The sequence below is a fragment of the Rhipicephalus sanguineus genome, chromosome 8 (genome assembly GCF_013339695.2).
Source record: "Rhipicephalus sanguineus isolate Rsan-2018 chromosome 8, BIME_Rsan_1.4, whole genome shotgun sequence".
NCBI lineage: Eukaryota > Metazoa > Arthropoda > Arachnida > Ixodida > Ixodidae > Rhipicephalus > Rhipicephalus sanguineus.
In genome coordinates this window covers 83477993-83500394 of record NC_051183.1, presented here as the reverse complement: position 1 = coordinate 83500394, position 22402 = coordinate 83477993, and the positions used below count along the sequence as shown (strand labels likewise).

The 22402-nt window shown below is 43.7% G+C and overlaps 1 protein-coding gene across 2 annotated transcripts; it reads left to right on the top strand.

Moving 5' to 3' along the window:
* The first annotated feature begins 1262 nt into the window (after positions 1-1262).
* LOC125759563 (uncharacterized) lies at positions 1263-18479 on the top strand. 2 transcript variants are annotated; one of them, XM_049418533.1, is made up of 6 exons: positions 1263-1354; positions 5971-6077; positions 8901-8960; positions 14766-14816; positions 16517-16540; positions 18252-18479. In XM_049418533.1, the coding sequence occupies exons 2-6, from the start codon at positions 6048-6050 to the stop codon at positions 18318-18320; spliced, it is 234 nt and encodes a 77-aa protein (XP_049274490.1). In that variant the 5' UTR covers positions 1263-1354; positions 5971-6047; the 3' UTR covers positions 18321-18479. The 2 variants fall into 2 exon arrangements, with proteins under 2 accessions (XP_049274490.1, XP_049274489.1); XM_049418532.1 differs by having other exon boundaries at positions 16517-16621.
* Positions 18480-22402: the final 3923 nt, after the last annotated feature.

Below are 22402 nucleotides of genomic sequence, written 5' to 3'. Positions count from 1 at the left end.
CCATCGCCTCGCGAGTCCGTGGCCGCAGCGCATGCGTTAGAAGTATTGTGTTAGGCGACACTGCTGTCTGGTTTCCTCTTAGAAAGGACTTCTTGATGCGTACCGTGCGGAATTGCGACACAGTTCTGTGGGCTCACGTGGTCGAGCGTTGCACACGCTAAGTGGTGATAGTTGCACCTGGCGGCTTGTCGTTTTTGGAGCTCTCCTAAACCAAAACTGAGATTCTGTAATTAATTATCTGTCGCGCGCGGCAGCAAACGATGTGCCGTGTTATGACTAACAGGCCCCAAGTAATACATTGCAGCAAAAAACGCTAGGCCAACATTTTGTGTCAGTGCCCCTTTAGGTCTCCAAGTCTCATCAAGGCTTCGCCGAGCAGACGCGACTGCTGTGTGTAGGCTGTGGTTACCAACGCATATGCTTTCCGCACTGGGATGGCTGACACCACAGCATGTGACCACTGTGGTAATGAAGAAACAATGCCATACCTCTTGCGACTGCCCACAGTATAGTGCACAAAGCCTATCCCTTTGAAATGCGCTCAACAAGTTAGTGCTAGCCTATATCGGCTGTATATTTACTCATGTGGAGTAATATTTAGGTTTGACACCACACGGACTGTTTTTTATAAATCACGGCTAATATCGGCTTAGTATCGCCTGATGTAGACTGTTGTCATATGTTGCTAAATAATTTGAATTACAAGTAACGCTTAAGCACTGTGATAATGCCTCATGATGATGCTTATGAGAAATTTTTTATTAGAACAGAGCGAAGCAGTAAAACTTGTTGTGAAATTATATCAGTTGCACATATCTATTTATTTCAAATTTAAAGGACATCACTGAGCTTGACAGATGCTCACGTCAAATTAAGAAATGTAAAAGAAACGAAAAGTCGCGGAAGAAAATGATGTGGATAGGTTGTGTTTAGTGATGTTTTTTAACTTATATCGCGGCTTGTTCACGAAAGTATCTCTATACATCACAAATGTCTCTTTACTTGTGAAACACCACATAGCAAATGCAGCAATCATGATGCAAGGGCAGCGATCACTTATACGCAAGTTGATTTTAGGCAAACATACTTCGGCATGGAATAAAAAAAAAAGATATGTCTTTGACGTTGTGTTGAAGCATAGAAAGGAAATCAATCTTCTAGGAAAGAAAACATCGTGCCGTTCTTATCGGTACATCATATCCCACATCTCACTGATAGAATTACTCCACCCACAAATATTAGTATAAATTGTCACTCTGTCTACAGCATTCTACAGTTACCGTGAAGTCGGTACGCGTACTGCTCCTAAATACTTCAGAACATTTCCTGGCTCTTGGGCTTTAGGAAACAAGAAGTAAGTATAATGATGTTTTGGTAATGAAGACTTATGCTATTTGTTTAGGCAGTTTATAATATTATGGAATCGATTTCACATTCTCAGTTTTTACTCTTTCTTGATCTACGCCGCATTACACGTACGCGATTTAACAGCATATATGTGCATATCACAACACTGGTAAACGTGCAATGGGGGAAGCAGTATCAGAAATACTTCATTCTCTATTCTAGATCATCGTACGTACATTGCAAATACACGACAGTGCCCTCTCAGCGGCTTTACTTGGATCGCTAGAAACTAATAATATCTGTGGTTTAACGTCTCAAAACCACGATATGATTATGAGAGACGCTGTAGTGGAGGGCTGCGGAAATTTCCACCACCTGGGGTTCTTTAACGTGCACCTAAATCTAAGTGCACGGCCCTCAAACATTTTCACCTCCATCGAAAATGCAGCCGCCGCGGCCGGGATTCGATCCTGCGACCTTCGGGTCCGCAGTCGAGTGCCATAACCACTAGACCACCGTGGCGGGGCAACCGCTAGAAACACAAGTGCTTGGGCCTGGCTTAGAAGATTGTGACTAATTATGAGCTTTACCGGGGGATGCGGTATACGTAGACATAGTGCAGAATAGATCTACGTTGCACCGGGGAATGATTTTGGCTTGATGCATGCTGTCTCCTCATCGCAATGTAGTTAGGCGCAGGTGACCTAGCTTAGGACGGTCTAAGTTAGGGTCCTCGTCTACATAGTGTCACAACTGTGACCCCGAGTATTAGCTGTCATCCAATTAAAGCCCTAGATATTTTCCTGTGGTCGCGAAACTGAGTGCCGCCTCACTTAACTAGTATCGCTATGCTTACAGACTTACTACAGCTAATACAACTGTGATCCTTCGTTTATGCACACATAAGAAACGCAAATACATCTACAAAAAAAAAATGAAAACGCATGCTTTGCAATTCATCTACATTGCACAGAAATTAAACACTAACAGCTGAATAGGCCGTGCTTGTTTTAGAAAACCCGATTTCAGGCTGGCCAGTGTGTACGATATGTCGTAGTCGTCATATATATACTGCGTTAAAGTGGAAAGTTTGGCAAGTTGGTACTGCTTTATGACGTTGAACAGCGCAACGAACAAGGGACGGGAGAGAAGAGAAGACAGGCGTTGACTCAAAACTAAGTTTAACCACATACGATCGGAAAATATAAACAGTGGCGAAGAAAACAGTGAAAGAAAAAAAGAAAGAAAAAGACAAGAATGCGATACACAATACGCATGTTTACTTCGCTCACACCATCCCAATCTGCCTCTGGATATGATACATTTCTCTCAGATAACACAATCAGAGGCTGGCTAATACATACCGTGCTGTTCTGTGCAAATCTTGCTGCCTCGACAACAAACATCGTGTTCATATCTCTATGCTTAAACAAAATCTATGCGTTCATATATCTATGCTTAAACAAAATTTATGTGTGAGTGAAATTAGGCTAGCACTTGCACTGACGGCAATGCGAAGACACAAGAGCGTGATCACTCTTGTTCTGAATTAAGGCATGATCCCTAATCCTAATATTAACGCACTGCCCCGTTTTTCCTAGTATACCCGCCAGCAAGAAAGCGCCGAAGATTATACAGCATTCGTCCAGCAACTTCCCTAAATAGGAACATGGTTCACATTGTATCTATTAGCTGAATCATGAATACGACCTTGAGCCCGCCTTTCCGCCGGCGGCCAAATCCCCACCGTTGACCACGAGCCGATAAAACGACTTGTACTGCAACGTTCTTTGCACCATTGAAAATTTTGCGCGCAGGAGGCATACCAACCAAATTCGTGCTCTTACATCTATTTATTAGTACCTCACTCCACGGGACCTTTGCCCATATGATCAGTTTCTCGGAACAACTAAGTGAAATCAGGCTAGGTGAAATCAAAAAATCAAGTACCCGGCTTTTTCAAGCCTAGTCACTTTACGTCGAAATGAACTACTAACTGTGTGTACACATGACTTCGCGAGAGAGGAACGTAGGCCGGACACACAAATGGCATTCTTTACCACATTGGAATGGTCAGAACAAAAGCTGCTCAGCAGCTCTTTGGCTGAATGTGCAAAATACTCCCAAAACAAATGATGAACCAAAATATGCAGCCTTAAGTACGTTTAGTGCAATTCAGCCTCACTTCGTAGCTCTGAGGTGAACCTCAAGTCTTGGTCGACATCACTGAACAGCTTCCAAAGGTCGACCACTTTCCTAGTGAAGTCAGATTTTTCAATAATAACGAGAAAATGATCGACATATCCGAAGGTCTTGAGGGCTAACTCTGAAAGGGCCCCCTCCAGAACTGCATCTACCTGTGCGAAGAAAATGCTCCTTAGCACTGGAGGCACCCGAGAACAGATACACCTTTAGGGTGAACCACCTGTCATTCCAGCCGACAGTCGCCGCCTGCAAGTAAAACATCAACAATTCAAGGAAACTTTCATCCGTCATAAAACAATTATTAAAGAACTGTGCCTCATTATTCTGTAACTCTTAAATGACAAGGCACAAAAAGATCGACGACGTCCACACTAAATGCAACACCTTTTTCTGGGTTAATCTACATTAGGTACTTCATGACGCTCTTAGAGTATGGAATCATCTAGGGGCCTTCAACATTCATTTTGGCAAGGTGGGCCTGAAAGAAAGTGCAAACGTCACATTGCCAGGTGTTCCTGTCCGGAACAATGGCCCTGAACTGCATATCCAGCTTATGGGTCTTCACTGGGAAGAAAACCCTCAACTGGGCTGCTTTCGCTTCTTAAGTGCTTTGAAAGGCTTTCTAAACGTAGGTCTTCGAGGAGAGCTAGCGCCGCTGCCTTCACTTTCCCTACTTTAGCTTTCACTTTCTTCAAGTTCCTCTTAATCACCTCACCTGCTTTTTAATAGAAAATGCCCTTGGGAACCAATAAAAAAGAGCCCTCTTTGTATTGCAGCCACTATTGAAGCAGCCACATTAACCTTTCGCTTGCTAAATAGTCAGTTGTCTTATTCACCGACAGGGCTTTAGCGTCCTTAATTTTTGTCTTAGCCAGGACATCAATGCGCTCAGCTACACACATTTGCAGGACGCCTTCCTCAGTCCTCTTGGCGATGGACCTGGCGACCTCCACTTTTTCAGCGGGCACTAACGGGAGTTCGAAACAATGTTTGGGACCCAACTCAGCCGAAATGTGCGTCTCCGATGCATAGCAAGATGTTTTTAGTTTGTAATCAGTGAAACCAATGCGCGTTGCGACAATATGGTGCCATCTAGGAGGTGACAGAATGCTCATTACCTAATGGTATTTTGCTGTCAACTCTCCCTACGTGCGCAGCGTTGGAGCATGATTAGAAATATATAATACCAATGCACGTATCTTCTGTCAGTTTGGTTTTTGCAAATAATTTCCTAACGATTACTGAACCTGAAGGCGTGTTACATCAAAATACGATCACACTAGGTATGCAGTGTTACATTCAGGCGTCAGTAGAGATATCAAATGAAGACATTTTATGATAGCGTAAATAAAGCAGAAAGAAAGTTTCGACATAAGAAGGACGACAACTCCTAAAGGTAGTCCTTGCTTGCGAATATTCCTAGAAGATTTCATGGAGAAACTCGGTCTGCAATTGCCACTCCTTTGATCGGGTCGTGGCCAGAGAAATCCGCTATAAATAAATGGCTTACAATTGAACATTGCGTTACACCACACATGAAGCGTACGTTATAGGTTCCCGTGAACAGATGAATAGTTCCGGTTGACAGAAGAAATTTATTTGCGAAGGGAGTTCCGCGAGGTAAATATTATATATTCGGCAGTTTTAAGTTCTACCATATCACTCAACGGACTTTTAGAGACTCTTCCAGCAGACACAATATTTTCCTCGGTTGAGTCTCCGTTACAGCGCTGCTTTTCACTTAGATATAGGGCACCATTCCCAGATCAAAATAACAACTGAAAATGTTTCTCTGATGACAGTTGGTGCATATAGCAATAAAGATAGAAAAAAAAGATTTATTTGGTAATTTAGCACCGCGAACTATTGGCGACAACAGAAACACATACAGTGATTATGATTCCGTGGAATGCACCGTTCTCGTTTCCATGGATCTATCTCTCGACAATGGATCCCGGTTGAGTGTGACAGCCTATGCATCTACGATGGCTGAGTTGTAGTTGGCAACACTCACAGCAATTTCTGAAGGCTTTTATTAGGCGGCTCTTTGATATTATTTTACCTGTTAAGTGTGCGGTGTCTCAATTTATTGCAAATACACCTATCTTAAAGTACCAGAGGAGCTGGCGGTGCTTGAAAAACGGCGATCGCGTGAGTGGAACTTCATTGACTCGGTATTTTCCAAGCACTGGTCATGAATATTGATGAAACTTTATTGATCACGATAGCTAATAGGTATATAGATAATTATAGGGGACAACTGCATAAAAAAACTTGCACTTTTGTCCGAATAAATACGGTAAAACGCGAGACAGAGAAGGCCACGGTGTAACAAGGACATCAGTTGTATGGTTTCATATGACTTTCATACAAGCATATGGGAACTTGCGAACGAAATCTTATTTGCTTGCATTTCAGATACTGAAGTATGAAGCGGCTCTTACTCTTACTGGCCTCAGTTTGTCTCATATCCTTGTTACAACAAGGACCAACGCATGTGGATGCGGTGCTTGAACCACCAAATGGTACGTGTTACCCCTATGTCATGTTGATTCACTAATTCAAAGGTCAAGCAATAAGTATGCGCCAGATTCCAAAACTTGTAGGTGCACGTGCATTATACAAAATAATGAGTAAACAGCTTTAACTTGAGATAACTTCAACATAGGGCTTTACTTTTAATGTGGGGCCGACATCGCATGGACAATTTTACGGGCGGGCTTTGGTTTCGCCATATTTGGCTTACCATACATTTCGCCATATATAACCTTACCGTCTTGCATCATTAACAAGTAAACTAACAACGCTTATGGACGTATACGCACGACAACGGTTGGGTTAGTGAGCTCGACCGTTCCTGACCTTATCAATTCACGTCACGAAATACAAAAATAGGCAAGCATTCGCTTAACTGCCCAAGGTTTTGGCGCCCACATGTCTTACGTAAACTCGCCGATATACAGAGCGTTCTAGCCATCAAGTGCTTAAATTTTAATTGAGAGGAGGAGGAGAATTGAGTTTCGCAAAAAAAAACCTTGGCGAGATTCTTCCCACACAGTCTACTAGCATAGCCGCGAATTATTTTCGTTGGTGCCGTTTGTTGAGGCAAAAGCAATAAGCTTTAAAACTTGGCAAGTAGTGCCCTAGTATTGAAGCTGCGATGAGGCATATGTAGCTTTGGTAACTAAATGCCATCAATCAGCGTTTATGTCTAAACATTCATTTCTATAGGCATCATCCTGAGCTCATTCAAAGTGGATTTCAGAAGGAATACCTCCTCGAACGATTTGAAATTTAGCTGGCATTGGAGGAACAGATTCGATTTGGTGCCTGCAAACCTCACTGGCTGGAACCCTCCAAGTCGTGTTCCACCTTTTGAAATTCGTCCACTTGCTCTGATTACCCACCAGTTGTCTTTCCTACGCATTGAGCGGCCAGTTAAAGTACATTGATTCATTAAATTTAATCAACGCTATCGATCACCGGATAGTATGGCTGCGCAGCATATGAAGATGATGTGGTGCTTGTTGCTGGGCACTTGCCTTCCTACCTCCATTTTCGTGTATTGTATATAGACTCCTGTTTAATGAGTGTAGACGCCCAAATCTGCCAAGACGTAGAAAAACCTCCATGTGACGACATAAATTGGCACTATGTGAGAGCAACATGACGTGCATTACGAAAAAGGTAACGGTAGCAAGCCGATGTGCCATCTGCTACATTTCGCACGTGCGTCTCTACTTAGTCTTTGAGGTACCACTTCTACAGGAAAGTACAGCTTCGCGTCTCCCGGCAGTGAGACCATCTCGTTCAAGAGAACATACTTTTGGGCTAGTTGGTTTGTTAGATTCATTGAAGCCATAGCGCTGATAAGACAGGGACCACAGAAAGCGCACGTCCTGTCCTCTTTCCGTGGTCCCTGTCTTATGAGCGCTATGGCTTCAATGAACCTTCTCGTCGTCACTATCGTCATCGGAGGAATCCGACCACGAGCTTCCGTCTGGGCGCGAGCAGGTGGAGGTTGAAAGCCACTTCCTCATAGGTGAAGCTTTCATAACCTATAGATTTCAGTGTTGATTTGCTTGAAAAAAAAACCTGGCGCCTGCGAGCGTACAGGAATGCGTCTCTCGAATGTAGGCCGGTCACATGCGCATTTTTATACGCCGTTTTCCAATCACAGAGGCACTCTCAATTGTCTGCTTGTCGGCGATCAGCCATTTCAGTTATAACAATCACATCTTTTATCGAGGTGACTGGTCATTTCTCGTTGCGACATTTCATTGTTGCCTGTATATGCTTGCATGGGTGTCGTTGTTGCTTCTAAGAACTGAAGTGTTACGCTGCAAAGCATGTGGGGGAGATCCAATTCTCGGCAAGGAGGAACACTTAAAAGGAAGCATTGATCCATGAATGAAAGGAAGACAGAAAAGTAGTACGCCAGACACGCAGACGCAAAGCTCCGCTTGCCCCAATTTTGCCGGTAGGGCATGGGCACCTGAATTTTTTTTTTATCGCCTCGCCTCGGACGCTTAAGTCTTTTCACACTACACGTGGTCGCAGTCATAATATTCGTCGTACACATTGGCAAAGTTGCACCTTTTGCAGCTCTCTTTTGACGTTTTCGCTAACCGGTATCGAATTAATTCTGCAAAAGGACCCACGCTTCGTTCCTAGACTTCAATATTGAAATGTCCAAGTTTTAATTCGTCGGTTGTCTGTCTAAATTCGTCACACCATTCCTTGAAAGCACGCCAAACTCGGACTGTAGTTAGTTTTCTGCCAGGCTACCTCCTGATTTTGGTGACTACACTCACTTAAGCTACACGTTACATTATTAGCAGCAATGACTTCTGCCACAACAGGAAGGTAAGTTAATGTATTTATTGGCCCCGCACGCAGTAGTTAACAATTTCTTACTAATTAAACTACCGCGCATAAAGTCAGGTCTGTTGATCAGACTGGTCTGATAAGACCAGAACTGGTCAGACCAGACGCGTCTTTTGATAGCCGGAAGCAGAAGTGAAGGAACGCGCCATTTTGTGCAACAGCCGGACGCAATTATGCTAGCAAGAATAACAAGCGCAAAATATTTGCGAGATCACCCACCTACACTGGGCTAAGCTGATGCAGTCCTCAGTCCAATATATTGCTTCCACATTTAGCTCAGCCCTGCTATCTCAAACATCGTAAACAGGAATACCTGACAGAAAAATAATTGCGATATATATACAAATGTATTTGCATCTACAAATGTAAGTGAATAATGACGTGTACTTCAGAGAATAAATAAGAATAGTAGCTTTATTTTAGCCATGTTATGAGTGTTCTCTCTTCTGTCTATGTGATAGATGATCCGATATACGCATCGGCGAGTTACAGACCTGGACATGCACCGCCGCGGAATCCGCGTACGTATAATTTCGCTTTCATTGCTATGTACAACGTACAGCAATGTATAGATTCAATATAACAGGTACGACGCACCGCAGACCAAACGAGGTCGTAATAGAAAATATCTAACCATAAAACATTGCTGGCTGTACGTGCATGAGGCAGGCACACTAATATACCATAATAGCGTGCACATTTTTCCAAGCAAGAACACATACTGTGAACTGAAAATTGAGGAAGAAGCAGCCTCAGATCAGAAATCATAGAAGCATTTTATCTCAGTGGTATTGCAGATAAATTTTTCAAAAGTGATGATAAAATTGATGTGTTTGTACACTGTTTTGTCCTAGATGAGAATGATTTTCTCTAGGAGGGCGATTTTGGCTAGCGAAGGATAGCGTTATATGGGTGCGTCACATAGCTCCGGGCTGGCGAATGCCTTTGTCTTTCGGCTGTTGTTCAATAAGATGACAAGGAAGTAGCTAGACTGGAGGCTGCATTTTCTGGTACTGTGGCCATTGCACTGCAATCATATAACCCCAATGAAGTTACTCATTAGCCCCTTAAGTGCAGATTAAAATACAAAAAATTGTTCCGAAATTGCCAAAGTTTTAATTTCTTTCGAGGGGGGGGGGGGGGCACATGCTGAAGGCCTTGAAAAACACCAATTTTCGTTCTTTATTTTCAGTAAAATACCCCCCTCAATCAGAATTTCGGAAGGGGGCGGGCCCTATAACCCCCACCCCCCGGCTGCGGGCCTGGTAATACCCCATACCTGGGGCATTTCACGGGTATTGCGAAAGAAATTTCTGCAACTCCAGAAAGTATGGGTTCCATTTGAATTCCCGTGGACAAAATGCAGTATTCCTCGATAGCTCAATACAAAGATATGGCTGGCATCCTTGTGGTAGCGTTCAAAGCACGGCACGGGGCCATGTTCGTTTATAACACGCGGGAGAAGCAAGGCGCGTATTTCGCCGTTTAGTGTGCATAATCTCATTCAAGAAAAGCGTCAGTTACGGAACCCGGGCTGCCGTCTATGTTTTAAATAGGAAAACACCATCTGACGAGCTCGGCTCGTGAAAAGCCTCTTGAAACATTGCTGAAGAGCCATGACGAGTACAGCTCGTCATAAGCAAAAAAAAGTGACAATTTCTCATCACGAGCTCAGCTCGTCATAAGCAGTTAAGGAGTGAACAGTCGCGATGGCTTTCTAAAGCTATACATCATCATCATATCGAATTTTGTGTAGCACTCAGGAATAAAAAGTTATTATGTTTCACTTCAGGATGCGCCTGCTTTCGGCACATCTCTGAAACAACATTTCCCGTTAGATGTTATACGAAGAGGTTGTAGAGACAAGGGAAGGGCCAATATAGGATTTCATACGGGCATCCCAAGCGCGTTTTAATGCTGGGTACAACGGTAGAGTTGTTCGTTGGGCGCACTTAGCGATCACTTTAGCCAGGTAAAACGAAATGCACTCACAAAGGTACACTGACGACTATTATTTATTTATTTCATTTATTTATTTATTTATTTATTTATTTATTTATTTATTTATTTATTTATTTACAGATTACCTAGATATCAATAGAGGCTTTATGTAGGGGGGGGAGGGACAACATCATAACCAGTAAAAAAAAGAACGCGTGAAAATCATATGGCCAAGACGTTTGTTTCACGATACACAGTCCTGAGCATTAGGTGTTTCATCACGGTAATGTTATAAAAAAATGAGTATCGTTGAACAACAGCATGACATTTACCATAAATTGCATGTTTTGCTTGAAACGTAGAAATAATAAAATACATGCAATGGTGGTTAGGTCACCTTGACTTCTTCAGCTTCGCTATAGCTAAGGGCCACAAGAAAAGAGCCTTTCCTCACAAGGATCTAAAACATTTTTTTCCGCACGCTGCTTTTGCGACACGTGTACATTATTTCCGCTCAGTAAACAGTGGGCAGTCGCGTAATATTCCTTCTCTGTAAAAAAAAAATTACGCACATATAATATGTGAAAACTGATCACCTAAAAACACGACCCTGTCGATCTCTCTAACGCGTCTCAGAAAGTCTGTGTAAACTCAGAGGGGGATCCGGAGTATACATATAAATGCTGCACGCGGTCCTTGTATAAGAGCAGGGGTCTGAAACACACGGCCCGCGGACCATTCGGTAGAGGTCCGCCTCGCACCCACTGTCTTCGTCGCCTATATTTTTTCTTTCAATGATAAATATGTTTATGAGTCTTCATTCCGCAATTGTCCGGAGGCACCTGAGAATTGGTAGACAAGGCCGACGGACGAGATGATCTGTGGTGTTTCACGGCACAAGGCCCATTTGATGCTCGTAATGGCCGAAGGCCTCCGGCTCCGAAATACCGGAGAAGTCGGCGAGAAGAGGAGGACTTCTAGTATCCAATCCTGATGGAAAACTCCCTTAGATATTCAGAACAAAACCATATTTGAGATATGGGAAAGGCCTGCTTGGATTAGCTGAGGTTTTGTTCAAACTCACCCCTCCACCCCTCTCCGCTCTTGTACCGGCTGTCGTGTGACTAAATTTAGTGACGGCGGCCCGCTAAATGTGGTGAGCTTGAGAATCCTGCACTAAAAAAAAAAACAAAAAAAAACGTCGAATTCCGTTGTACGCTCGTATAATTCGCCAGGTAGCTTACAGCATTGTGCCGATATTTCTCGCGGCACTGAAACCTACGATTGCCCAGAGTTCCTGTTTGCAAGGGTTGATATAAAATGGCTCTGCTAAATATGGAAGCAAAAACGTACACTTAGTACTACATCAGCTTAGGTAGGGGCATAAACATGGGGCTATGATAAACGTGGTTATAGGCTAGTATAAACAGGCTAGCATAAATATGGGGCGGTATGGTTGGGGCTGCAAATTGTACATTTTTTAGAGCGAAGCTGTATATATACATCTACCCCGCAATGGTTTCGGCTCCGTAGGCAGAAACGCCAGGCCACTAAACCAACAGGCGCTCGCGCTCGCGTGCTCCTCTGCTAGCAGGTTCGCGCGCTCCATGCGTTTTCACCTCGGACGCTGAGGAAGGGCATTCGGAGAGGTGGACAGACTAGCCGACGAACGCGTTCGCTGTATACTCGTGCACATTTGACAACTAAATTTTGACCTCTTACTGGTTCAGGGGCCCTTTAACAATTGTAGGCAAACGGCATATCTTTATTTGCAGCCAGAGATACAGCATAAAGCTCTATATTCGAGCCTCTAAAGAAAACCACGAAAGAAGCAAAAACACTGCAAAAGCAAAAACACTTCCCACGAGGGCTTCGAATGACGTCAAAAGGCGCTTCCTTCTCTCCGCTCTTCTTCATTCTCCTCTAAAGGGGAAACCCGTCTGGCTACTCATTCAGTTTATTCTTAGAATTTCATGGGTAGACCACAGAAATGAAATACACCAGAAAAACAGCGTGAATGCAATGCTCGACAAAAGGAACAAATTCGTCGTGCTGAAAATGGTCGCGGAACCAATCGCCGTCTACCATAGAAACCAAAAAGCAATTATCACTATCATTACTCTAAAGTAATGTTAAAATATAGCCCCCCCCCCCCCAATAGGCATGTGTGGTGTTTGACAGAGCTTTGCTCTCCAACCACCTTCACAGTGTGGATTGAAGCCATAATGTTTTTGCTAGTTACATGAAGATATCTGCAAGCAAATCAATTTTAGTCCACTAGAATATAACAGAGGACGAAGAATCATCCACACTAAAAGAAATAGGTACTGAGAATGAAGCAGCGCCCTGCGTTCCTCCTTCTGGGCAGCGAATTCTTTCTTTGTGCACACTTAAGGCAAGGCTTATGTAAACACTAGCGAAGCTTCCATTGAAGCCCTCGTCTCAAGACGGTGGCAGCTCGCTGACACATTTGCCATGTACGTATCGTAGCGACAACTAGCAGCAAGCGAAATATAATAAATGAAAATGATGTCTCAAATGCAAGAGGTAATCACCTTTACTGTGTACGAGTTAAATTATGCACTCGGTAGGCCTAATCGGGTTCGTCCCTTCGCTGGCTTGCTCTCAGGCGCGCGTACACAAAAAAAAAGGAACATATCGCATAAGATGAATGTGAGTGCTGACATTCATAGCGCTTGCCTGGCTGAAAAAAAAAAATGTCTGCAAACAGATTGCGTGGTCCACGTGAAGGTATAAAGGCTTCAAAATGAAAGGAAATGCTGACATGCTTTATCGTGATTGTGTTAAAGAGCTCGTTTTTGCAGAAATTCAGGTGTCGGCGTCGTTGGCTGTGAGCGGAAAAGCGGCGTTGTCCGTGAGCAAAAATTCGAGAAATAAGCAAATAACTCTATAATAAAAATCTTCGGTGTGGTGAGAATCGAACCCAGGCCTTCTGCCTGGCAAGCCGGTGCTCTACCACGGAGCGACGGCAGTGCTTACACCCGCTTCGTAGAAAAATGCTTTAAGAATGACACGTAGTGGGTGTAGTCTCCTATGCGCTTGTAATATTGCGTGGCAGAAAGAAGAACCCCACTTGCGTCAAAACACGTGAATTGTGCAATTTGTGGGTAGTTGAAAGCTTCCCACCACTACAAACTGTGCTATCGGCGTCAAACGAAACACGAACAGCGGCAAGCCTTCGCAACGGTAGAGTGCGTGCCGTCCAGTTATGACCATTGACAGGCGCTCATATGCGCAGTGCGGCCAAACCGGATGCGCGCGCCTCTCAATAAACGGCGCGCACTATACCATTTGAAAGGCTTGCCGCTGTTCGGGTTCGGCTCATCAACCCCTCATCATCCAAATACGTTCGCCCTGGCAGAGTTCCCGCCCCGGGTTACAGAGCGGGATCTTTTTGTTTTGAGCGAACGGTCCTCCCCGGACAAGGGTGCCGCGCCCACTCAGCGCGAAGCGCCGAACAGACGCGACAACTCCCGCGGCCCCACGCCGACGAGAGGATCGGTACCTTACACAGGCAAGGGGGTCACTCTTATGCACAGCGGACGAAGTCAGTGCGCACGGAGATGTGGCCATTCCATACCACCGGGCGGTTGAAAGCCCCCTCGGTTACCGCTCTACGCGAACGGGTACGCTACGGTCCGTAGCGACGAAAAAGATCGTCGCGCACGAGACAAACGTAGCAGAGTTGTGCCTGCTGGTTTCCGGCCAGCGAGCGGCTTGAATTGCTCGCGCAAGAAAGTTTCGTGCGCAGACGACCGACCAATGCACCCACGCCGAAAGCGCGGCGAGCGAAGGAAACGAGTTCGGGGCGGAGGCGGAAAGAATGCGAGCGCCTCCTCTCTCCGCCGAGCGAGCTTCGCGATGCGAGCGCCCTCACCGGGTACACTCCTCCTCTCCCTTACCCTCCGCTGCTCCGCGATGCGAGCGCCATCACACGCCCGCGCGCTCCTCCTCTCCCTTACCCTCCGCCGCTCACCACCTGCTCCGGTTGCTAGGCGCGGCGCAGCTGTTGCTAGGGGCGAGGAGGAGCGCGCGCGGAGAGATCTGTGCGCACGCCGACCAGGGACGCACGACAACCCCCGGCGAAGAAATGCATTCGCATATAAAAAAGAAAAGAAGGAAGAAAGAGAAACCATGTGTGGCTGACACTCGCATTTGATATGTGGTTATGGGCCAGGGAAGTGAACCAGATGCACGGGGCTAGCGTCAGTAAAAGACACTTGAATGGAACATAAATGTCACCTAAATGTTTTATGAGATTCCTGTGGTTCTCACCTTTCTGCGCCCATTCTTTGAGAACATCCTCAGCACTGATAAAGTGTTTTTACTACCCGAAACTTGACGTCCAACTCATTATTCCGCAGGTGTACGTGGACGTCCACGTGTGCCGCAGCACGGTCGTCCGCTACCTCCAAGTACGTATGACTGTGCACCTTTGATCATAAATGTGGCAGCTTCACTCATAAAACACATTATGCTGCGGAATGTCATCGCAAAATGCCTTCGCGTTATTTCAACCATAAAGTGATTATAGAGATCAGTAGAGAATAACCCGACACCTACTACGGTAGTTCTTGTTTCAGACATTGTTCATGGCTGCTTCAACATTTCGGCTTTTCTGTGTAATCGTATGCCAGACAAGAATGCTTCTGCGACGCGGCTCTAAGCGTCTGGCCAGTTGTAGTGTCCGCATATTTTATTGTTTATGTAAAGTATCTATGCCTTAATAAACAGAGCTATGCGCACGAGCTGAATCGCCGGTAGACACAGGACGTGGTGCGTGCATGTCCCGCATGCAGCGGCCAGCTATATAAAAAATGTGCTTAGCGCCATGCAACAACTACGGGGAATGGGCTTGTTTTAGGGTTCTAATGTGCCAAAGTGTGCAAAAGCGTAATGTTTGCTTTTACATAAAAGTACGTGGTTCCCCACGTAAACAACAGCGCATAATTAAAGTTATGTGAATTTTAAGAATTGTAGAGGCATTCTGTTTGATTCATGTATATCCACTCACTATTTCTGCACTGGATATCGGTTTCATGGCTCCATGGAAAATCCTGGAATACGGCTGAGCCGAGAAAGACGAAAAGACGACACTACCTCTATTGGTTACGTAGGTCGCGGCTGCGACGTGAAACGACAGGAAATGAAGGTCGCGTTGCAACGAGAGTGGTGAAGATATATATATATATATATATATATATATATATATATATATATATATTATATATATATATATATATATATATATATATATATAGTACTTTGGGTATGAAGATCGATGGGTCCGGTACGATAGATGAGCGAGAAGGACTCACGTACGAAATGTAGTTTTATTAACGTTTCGGCTGGTGGGCCAGCCTTATATTTCGTACGTGAGTCCTTCTTCTCACTCATCTATATATATATATATATATATAATGTTGCCTTGTTGTCGCGTGAAGCCATAAACAAGGTACCTCCGATGTCTCGCAGCAATATAAAGGCTTGAACCACAGATGCCTCATAAAACGCAAAAAGTGACCAGTGTTCTGCGTCGTCGGCATCGGCACCAGCACGAGTGATGCAAAAAATCATGATGACGTGGTGACCTCATCATGTCATCACAGATCGCCAAAATTTGTGACGTCATCATGACGTCATCATGTGGCATCACATGAGGATGTCATTGCATGACATCATCACTTGGTCATAGGTGGGCCAATCATGAAGGCAGTTGATCACGGACGCCATGTGAGGTGCCGCTGATCCTTTAGGCACCGCAAAACCCCGTTAGGTGCGGAGAAATTTTGGGGGGTGGGGGGTAGTGGTCAATACATCGACTTCCAAGAAAAAATAAGATGGCTTGTGCATTCGAGTGGTCTTAGGTGAATGCGTAGGGACCTTGTGTTTTTTTTTTTCTTTTTAGCTCCCGAATATGATATTGTCATAACAACTCGCTTCTACTCTGCCATATCAAGTATAAACGTGTGTACTATCATTAAGACTCGCTAATATGTGTGGCCTCTCACTAGCAGGCTTCTATGCATGTGATTTTTGCATACCTCCTGTGTTATTTGAGATATATCTACATCTTTTTTGTATAATGTTTGCTGCTCACTTATTTATCTTACAGGGACGGTTTCACTTGGAAAGCACGGTAAGAGAACGTACCGTTCCCACATTCTAACGTGCATGCAGGCTATATATTTGCAGTTGACCTTTTCACGCACCATGATATGTAAGAGTTACGGATTAGCGCATCTACATTAACAAATTGTATTTTGATGTGCACGCAGTTTCATGGGTGAGCTAAACAATGCATTGAACAAAGCCTACCGTATTGTATTTTAGAACATAATAATCCAAAGTGAAAAAACGTTTAAACTGTCAAAAATTTAAAAGTTACCACGCATACTACTATGAGCTGCTGCAACTTACATGGCGAAAATGTATTGATACTGGTTAGTCAATTTTCCGCACTACCACTTATACAGCATCTACAGCACGACTACACGTTCCTGGTGAAATTCTCTATTAAGGATTCAATTAGTTCTATGAGGTATGAATGCGAAATTCTGCATCCGGAGGCGTGAACACAAATTGTACCAAAAGTGAGGTGGGATATTGTTGGAATTAGTGCTTCAATGTGTAATGTGTAAAACGCTTCAAGCAGAGAGGCGTTTAGAATAATAACGGTACAGTAAGTGTTTGTGAGCGATAGTCATTCAGGGGGATAAAATATGATTTCAGCTGAAACAAATGCAGTAACGAAGAATTCCATGTTACGTAAAATTTCGTTGTATATAAATCATATTAATATTTCAAATTATACTACAATGCGAATGCAAGTGATTAAAGCGTGTAATAACCGTCAATAAAAATTTAAAGCTAATAAAACGTTTATCAAATGTGAACTAACACTTTGGCGACAAAGTCTCGGCATGTAGAACCACTGCAGATATCTAGGCCAACAAAAGAAAACAACAGGAAATAACAATGTAATCGACTGTGAACATCATATTAAATTAATAAAGCCTTGACATTTGAGCTTCTTGGCACATTGCACTGATAAAACAGAGAAGGGCTAGCGGCGGGACAAGATTAATCACCTAGAGGGTCTTCTATTAACAGTGTAACTTACTGAGCGTCTCGTGATACGGTGCAATTTCGGCTCTGTGATCCGTATGCATCGGGACGTTGTGTATAAACGTGTTCATTATGGTACATGAAAGATAGGACATGCGTAAGGCTGTGTGTAACTCTAACCTAATCATTAAAATTTATATATATAGTAGTCTTTAATTTAGAGGAAGTTTATATTTAAAATTCCTAATTTTAGCGGCTTTCTGAAAAGGGACTTCCTGATGGCCCAGTAGAACAATTGGTTAATTGGTACATCCCTATTGTGTTTTTGTTAATGTGAAAACCTTCGACTATTTCAGCAGTCAGACAATTACTATGATGATAAATCGAAGTAATGCGCTTTGAACGATGGCTGTTAATGTGGGAGTGAAGCACCCTCCCCCTCAATGACGCCTTGTGTGAAGAAAGTGCTTTTCTCGCACATGGACCCAGCTTGATAGCGATTTACACTTTCCGAAACAGTAGGAGAACGTATTGCACGACTGCTTATAGAAATAATTATCACCAATGGTTAGGTTAGATCGGAAGTCATCAACTGCGTGTGGCAATATCTATGCAGTCTCAAATGGAACGCGGGCGGCCTCCACCACAAGCATATCAAGCGCTGCAGTGAGGCAGGCTTTAGATTTCCCATTGCTACTGGTTATTCTTAATACGATGTTCTGTGAATATATGTACACCAACAATCTCATGCTCAACTGATCTATGCTTTTTTTTAACGACAGGGAACTAGTGCTGGCCACTGCGCCACACTAGCCCACGGAGGAACTTGCAGTATGTTGGAACGTTGCTGACTGCAAGGACCAGTCGGCAAAGCAGTTTGCAAGACGCCCGTCGTGACAATATATGACCTCCATCTTAAGGGAAAAATGTGCCACAGAAGTAGACACAATCAAAACTGCCTGTCTTTTCCTCCCTTTGTTTGTTTGAATAAAACGTGTGAAGCCTATCAATTCAACGATAGTCGGCTCTTATCCGAAATATTACACGCGCTTTACGTTAGTTCTACAGTGACACCAGCGCTCCGAAGTCGGACGATCCTGGCTCTGATAAACTCTACATGGGCAGGGAACCACCATTCATGTTTACAATACGGTATGTTACCAATAAATCCCATGTTGAAATGAATTATTGGTCAGGCCGAAAACACTATCAGCAAAGTAGACGGCGAAGCAATACACAAGCAAGGTTCTACTGGAGCCGATATCTTTGCTTATTGGTTAAAGAATGTTTCGTTCAAGAAATGGTAAGCTGTCAATTTTTTAGCAATCTGGGGTGTTGGAATAACTGCCAGTTGGGCGTGTTGGTATACATTCATGATGGTGAAGCGCTAAAAGAAACGGGGACTTACGAAGAACACAGGACGCATTGATTCTTTGCGAGGAAGAATAGTCTACTCAAAGATACCCCAAGTAACATGGTGGTTGGTAGCAGTTTACTGGACAGTAACAATTACTGCGCTGGAATAGCTGATCCGCCCTCGAAAGCGCCACAAAGTTGAATAGAAATGTGGCACGTCTGATATGAGCAGGAAGTGGCAAAGCGTACCCCTGCAAGTTTACTCTACATACTTGTTTCTTGGCCATTGCAAGTAATAACAATGTTTCAATTTAAAATGTTTCTTCCCATGGCTTTTGCAAAGATTTGAACATTATCGCAACGCAGGAAGAACAGCACACAGGACCACGGTGCGACAAGGATAAACAAGGTCTGTATTGACAGATCAAAAGAGGAGACGCTTCAACGTCGTTTTCCTCAGAGAGAAACTGTGGTTGCTGCTCGTGCACCTCACTTCGTTGGCATCTGTCAACCTGCCGGCTTTGAGCCATGGCAGTAGGATTCCGCTTTCAAGCGAGAGCTGCCACGTAGACCATAGAGGAAGCAATTTAAAAAAACTGTCTGCGAAAACGCAGCAACGACGTGCGTAGTGTTTAGCAATAGTTAAAAGCTTTTCACTACCGTACCTGTAGGTGCACCCGCCTGTTATAACAAACCATGATCATCGATGGACATCAATATCGAGGTACTCGCGAAATCATTGAAGCCGCTCAGATAGGTCATAAACGCTCACCATGTATCAGCATTGCACCTCTCTGTTTGTAACGCACAAATATTTCTCCTTTTTAGAGCAGCGAGTACGGTGATGTCAGAAATTTAGTGGATGCAGAAATGTTTTCCTACGACAATAGTTTTTCTGCGGCATTTATACGTTTAGTGTGCAATAAAGTTTCTGTTTCAAGTCAGCGTTTGTCCATGTCGTTTCATTTCGTTTTGAAGATCTGTAGAACTCGCGCTGTATTCTGATTGCTAAGCATAACCAAATAGCCAAGCTATATATTACTAAGTCTTTGTGGCGCTCCTAACCATTAAAAGAAGTTGACCGTCAATTGGCCGATATTTGTCGCTATAATAACTCTCATGTTCGATGCGTATATATGATCTTATTGTAGATTTATTGCTTAACCATTCAGGCCACTGCAACTAGTATGTAAGTCTGCATAATAACTTGGACATGGAACGCTTTTTCGAAAAAAACTGAAGCTTTTCATTCAAATCCAGCACCGGGTGCCATTGCACATTTGAATGTTTTACGTAATATACCATTACAAGTCACCGTAACCGCATTCGGGAACAGTGAAAGTGACATTCTAGGCACAGTTATACTGCATTTTTGTATATATTTCTTGTCGAATAGCAGTATGTATCGATGACCTTGTAGTGATTCGTCGTATACGTATCGCTTTTTCATGTACCAGCCCTTCTATTAGTTTGATGTCTTCTCATTCGACCCGCCTTTTAATTGATGTGGTGTAGTGGAAATAATTTAAAAAATAAACTAATATACAAGTTCTCAAAGCAATCGCAAAAGCGCACGCCGGCGCAAGATTATTAAAAGGGTTCTGACCAGGGCTGGGCAAAGCTACTTTGAAATTTTATAGCGATACGATTCAAGGTACTCAGGTAAGATGTATTGGAGATACAGATACAAAATACTACCGCAATAATTGTATCCGATACAATACTTGCCAATTCTATCTTAAGACACTTCGATACATTCGCACATTTGTTATTATAGACCCCCATAACGTAGTAGCGACCGCCTGTGCACGAAAATGTTTGCTTGAAAATGTCTTTAATGTGACCAATTTCGTTTCATTTTAATGAAATGTCTGTTAGTATCTCAAAAGTTTTGTCCTTCTTGCTCAAAGTGCATCAGTTTACTTCCGACAGAACTTATTGGGGTTTGTTTTGGCTGCTTAACAGGACAGCTCTTCATTGACAGGGGCTCTTGTCATTTTTGTATTTCATGGGGAGACGCTGCTCAGCTTGCCGACCAGCTAGCTGGTCGCCATCTAATCACAAGAACTTCAATAAGAAGCCTTCGCACGATGACGCAAATACCTGTGTAGAGTTTTATCTTGTCTATTAAACACCGTTTACGCAACACCGAATCACCGTGGTGTACAGTAGCAACGACGCTGCTAGCGACATTTTTTGGGACGCATTGTGTATACTTAAAGCTTAAGAAACTGCAGTCAATTTTCATATTCTACTTATCTGCTGGCGTGAAGCGTTCGTTATCAATATACTCACTAACGTGCAATCTTTTAACAAATTTCTTCAATGAGAGAACATGCGCACCCCAGAAATGCCTAATACCTATTGTATTGTCACACGGTGGTGACGATGAAGAAGGCGGCAGTCACTCTGTTAGAGAGGAGACTGCGCACTGGGCAAGCATGTGCCCAGAAAACTAACTCGTGGCAATAAAAGTCGTGGGCCTTCGGTATTATGATCATCGGCGGAAAGCGTGGTTTTTATACACCAGTGATCAACCCTTCCAGCGTTAGCGCTGGTGCTTCCGTAAGCTCGCGAATGAACTAGAGTGCACGTGCCCTGCACATAATTTTAATAATAATTGTTGCGGTTTTGCATCACAAAACCACGATATGATTATGATGTACGCCGTAGTAGAGGCCTCCGGAAATCTCGACCACCTGGGGTTCTTTAACGTGCACCTAAACCTAAGTACACCGGCCTCTAGCATTTTGCCTCTATCGAAATATGGCCGCCGCGGCTGGGATTCGCGCGTAATCTTAACGGAACAATCTCAAACAATCGCGAAGATTTCGAAACATCGCGGGGCGGCTTGAGCCGAGCTTGAGCCTGCTAATATTTCTTTTGTGGTTTAAACCCGATCATATCAAAATAAAGAAATAAGAGTGCGTGGCAGTGAACTTGCACAAATCGTCGCAGGACACTGGTGCTATTCACGCTATTGCCACCTACCGCTCCAATTAACTGGCGATTAGTAATAGTAAAAAAAATACAGAAGCAGAGAGGCCTGAAAAAGAAAAAACAAATAGACGTAAATAACATAGAAAAGCCGTTCTGTCACAAACATTCACTGTGAATAAGTATTGAAACACGATACAGGCGGCACCCATAATAGCTATGAAAATTAAGCATGAAGTATTCTCAACTTCCCTCTTAATGTAAGGCAATAAAAAGACTTAGTGCCTTTGCAAAATTCACTGAAACGGCTCGTTGGGAGGCTCACGAGAAAAACGGATCATTTAGTATAGCAATTTTTCTCAAATCCCCTTCCTAACAGTTCGAAGTAAGAATAAAGCAGGGAGCTTATGTTGGCAGCACGTTACAAGAGACATATAGCTGTGACCAGACCGAAAAAAAAACAGCTCAGAGCGCTAGGTAATGTACGGGATGCAAGAGAAGGACAACTATGAAAGCACTTGTGCTAACAATCAAATTATTAGTTCAAAAAATCACAGCATATCCACGGAATGAATGATGATGAGTGGGCGAAGCTGCGGAGGTTCATCGGTAAGCCGTGAATCTTCCGTGAATTCTGCCC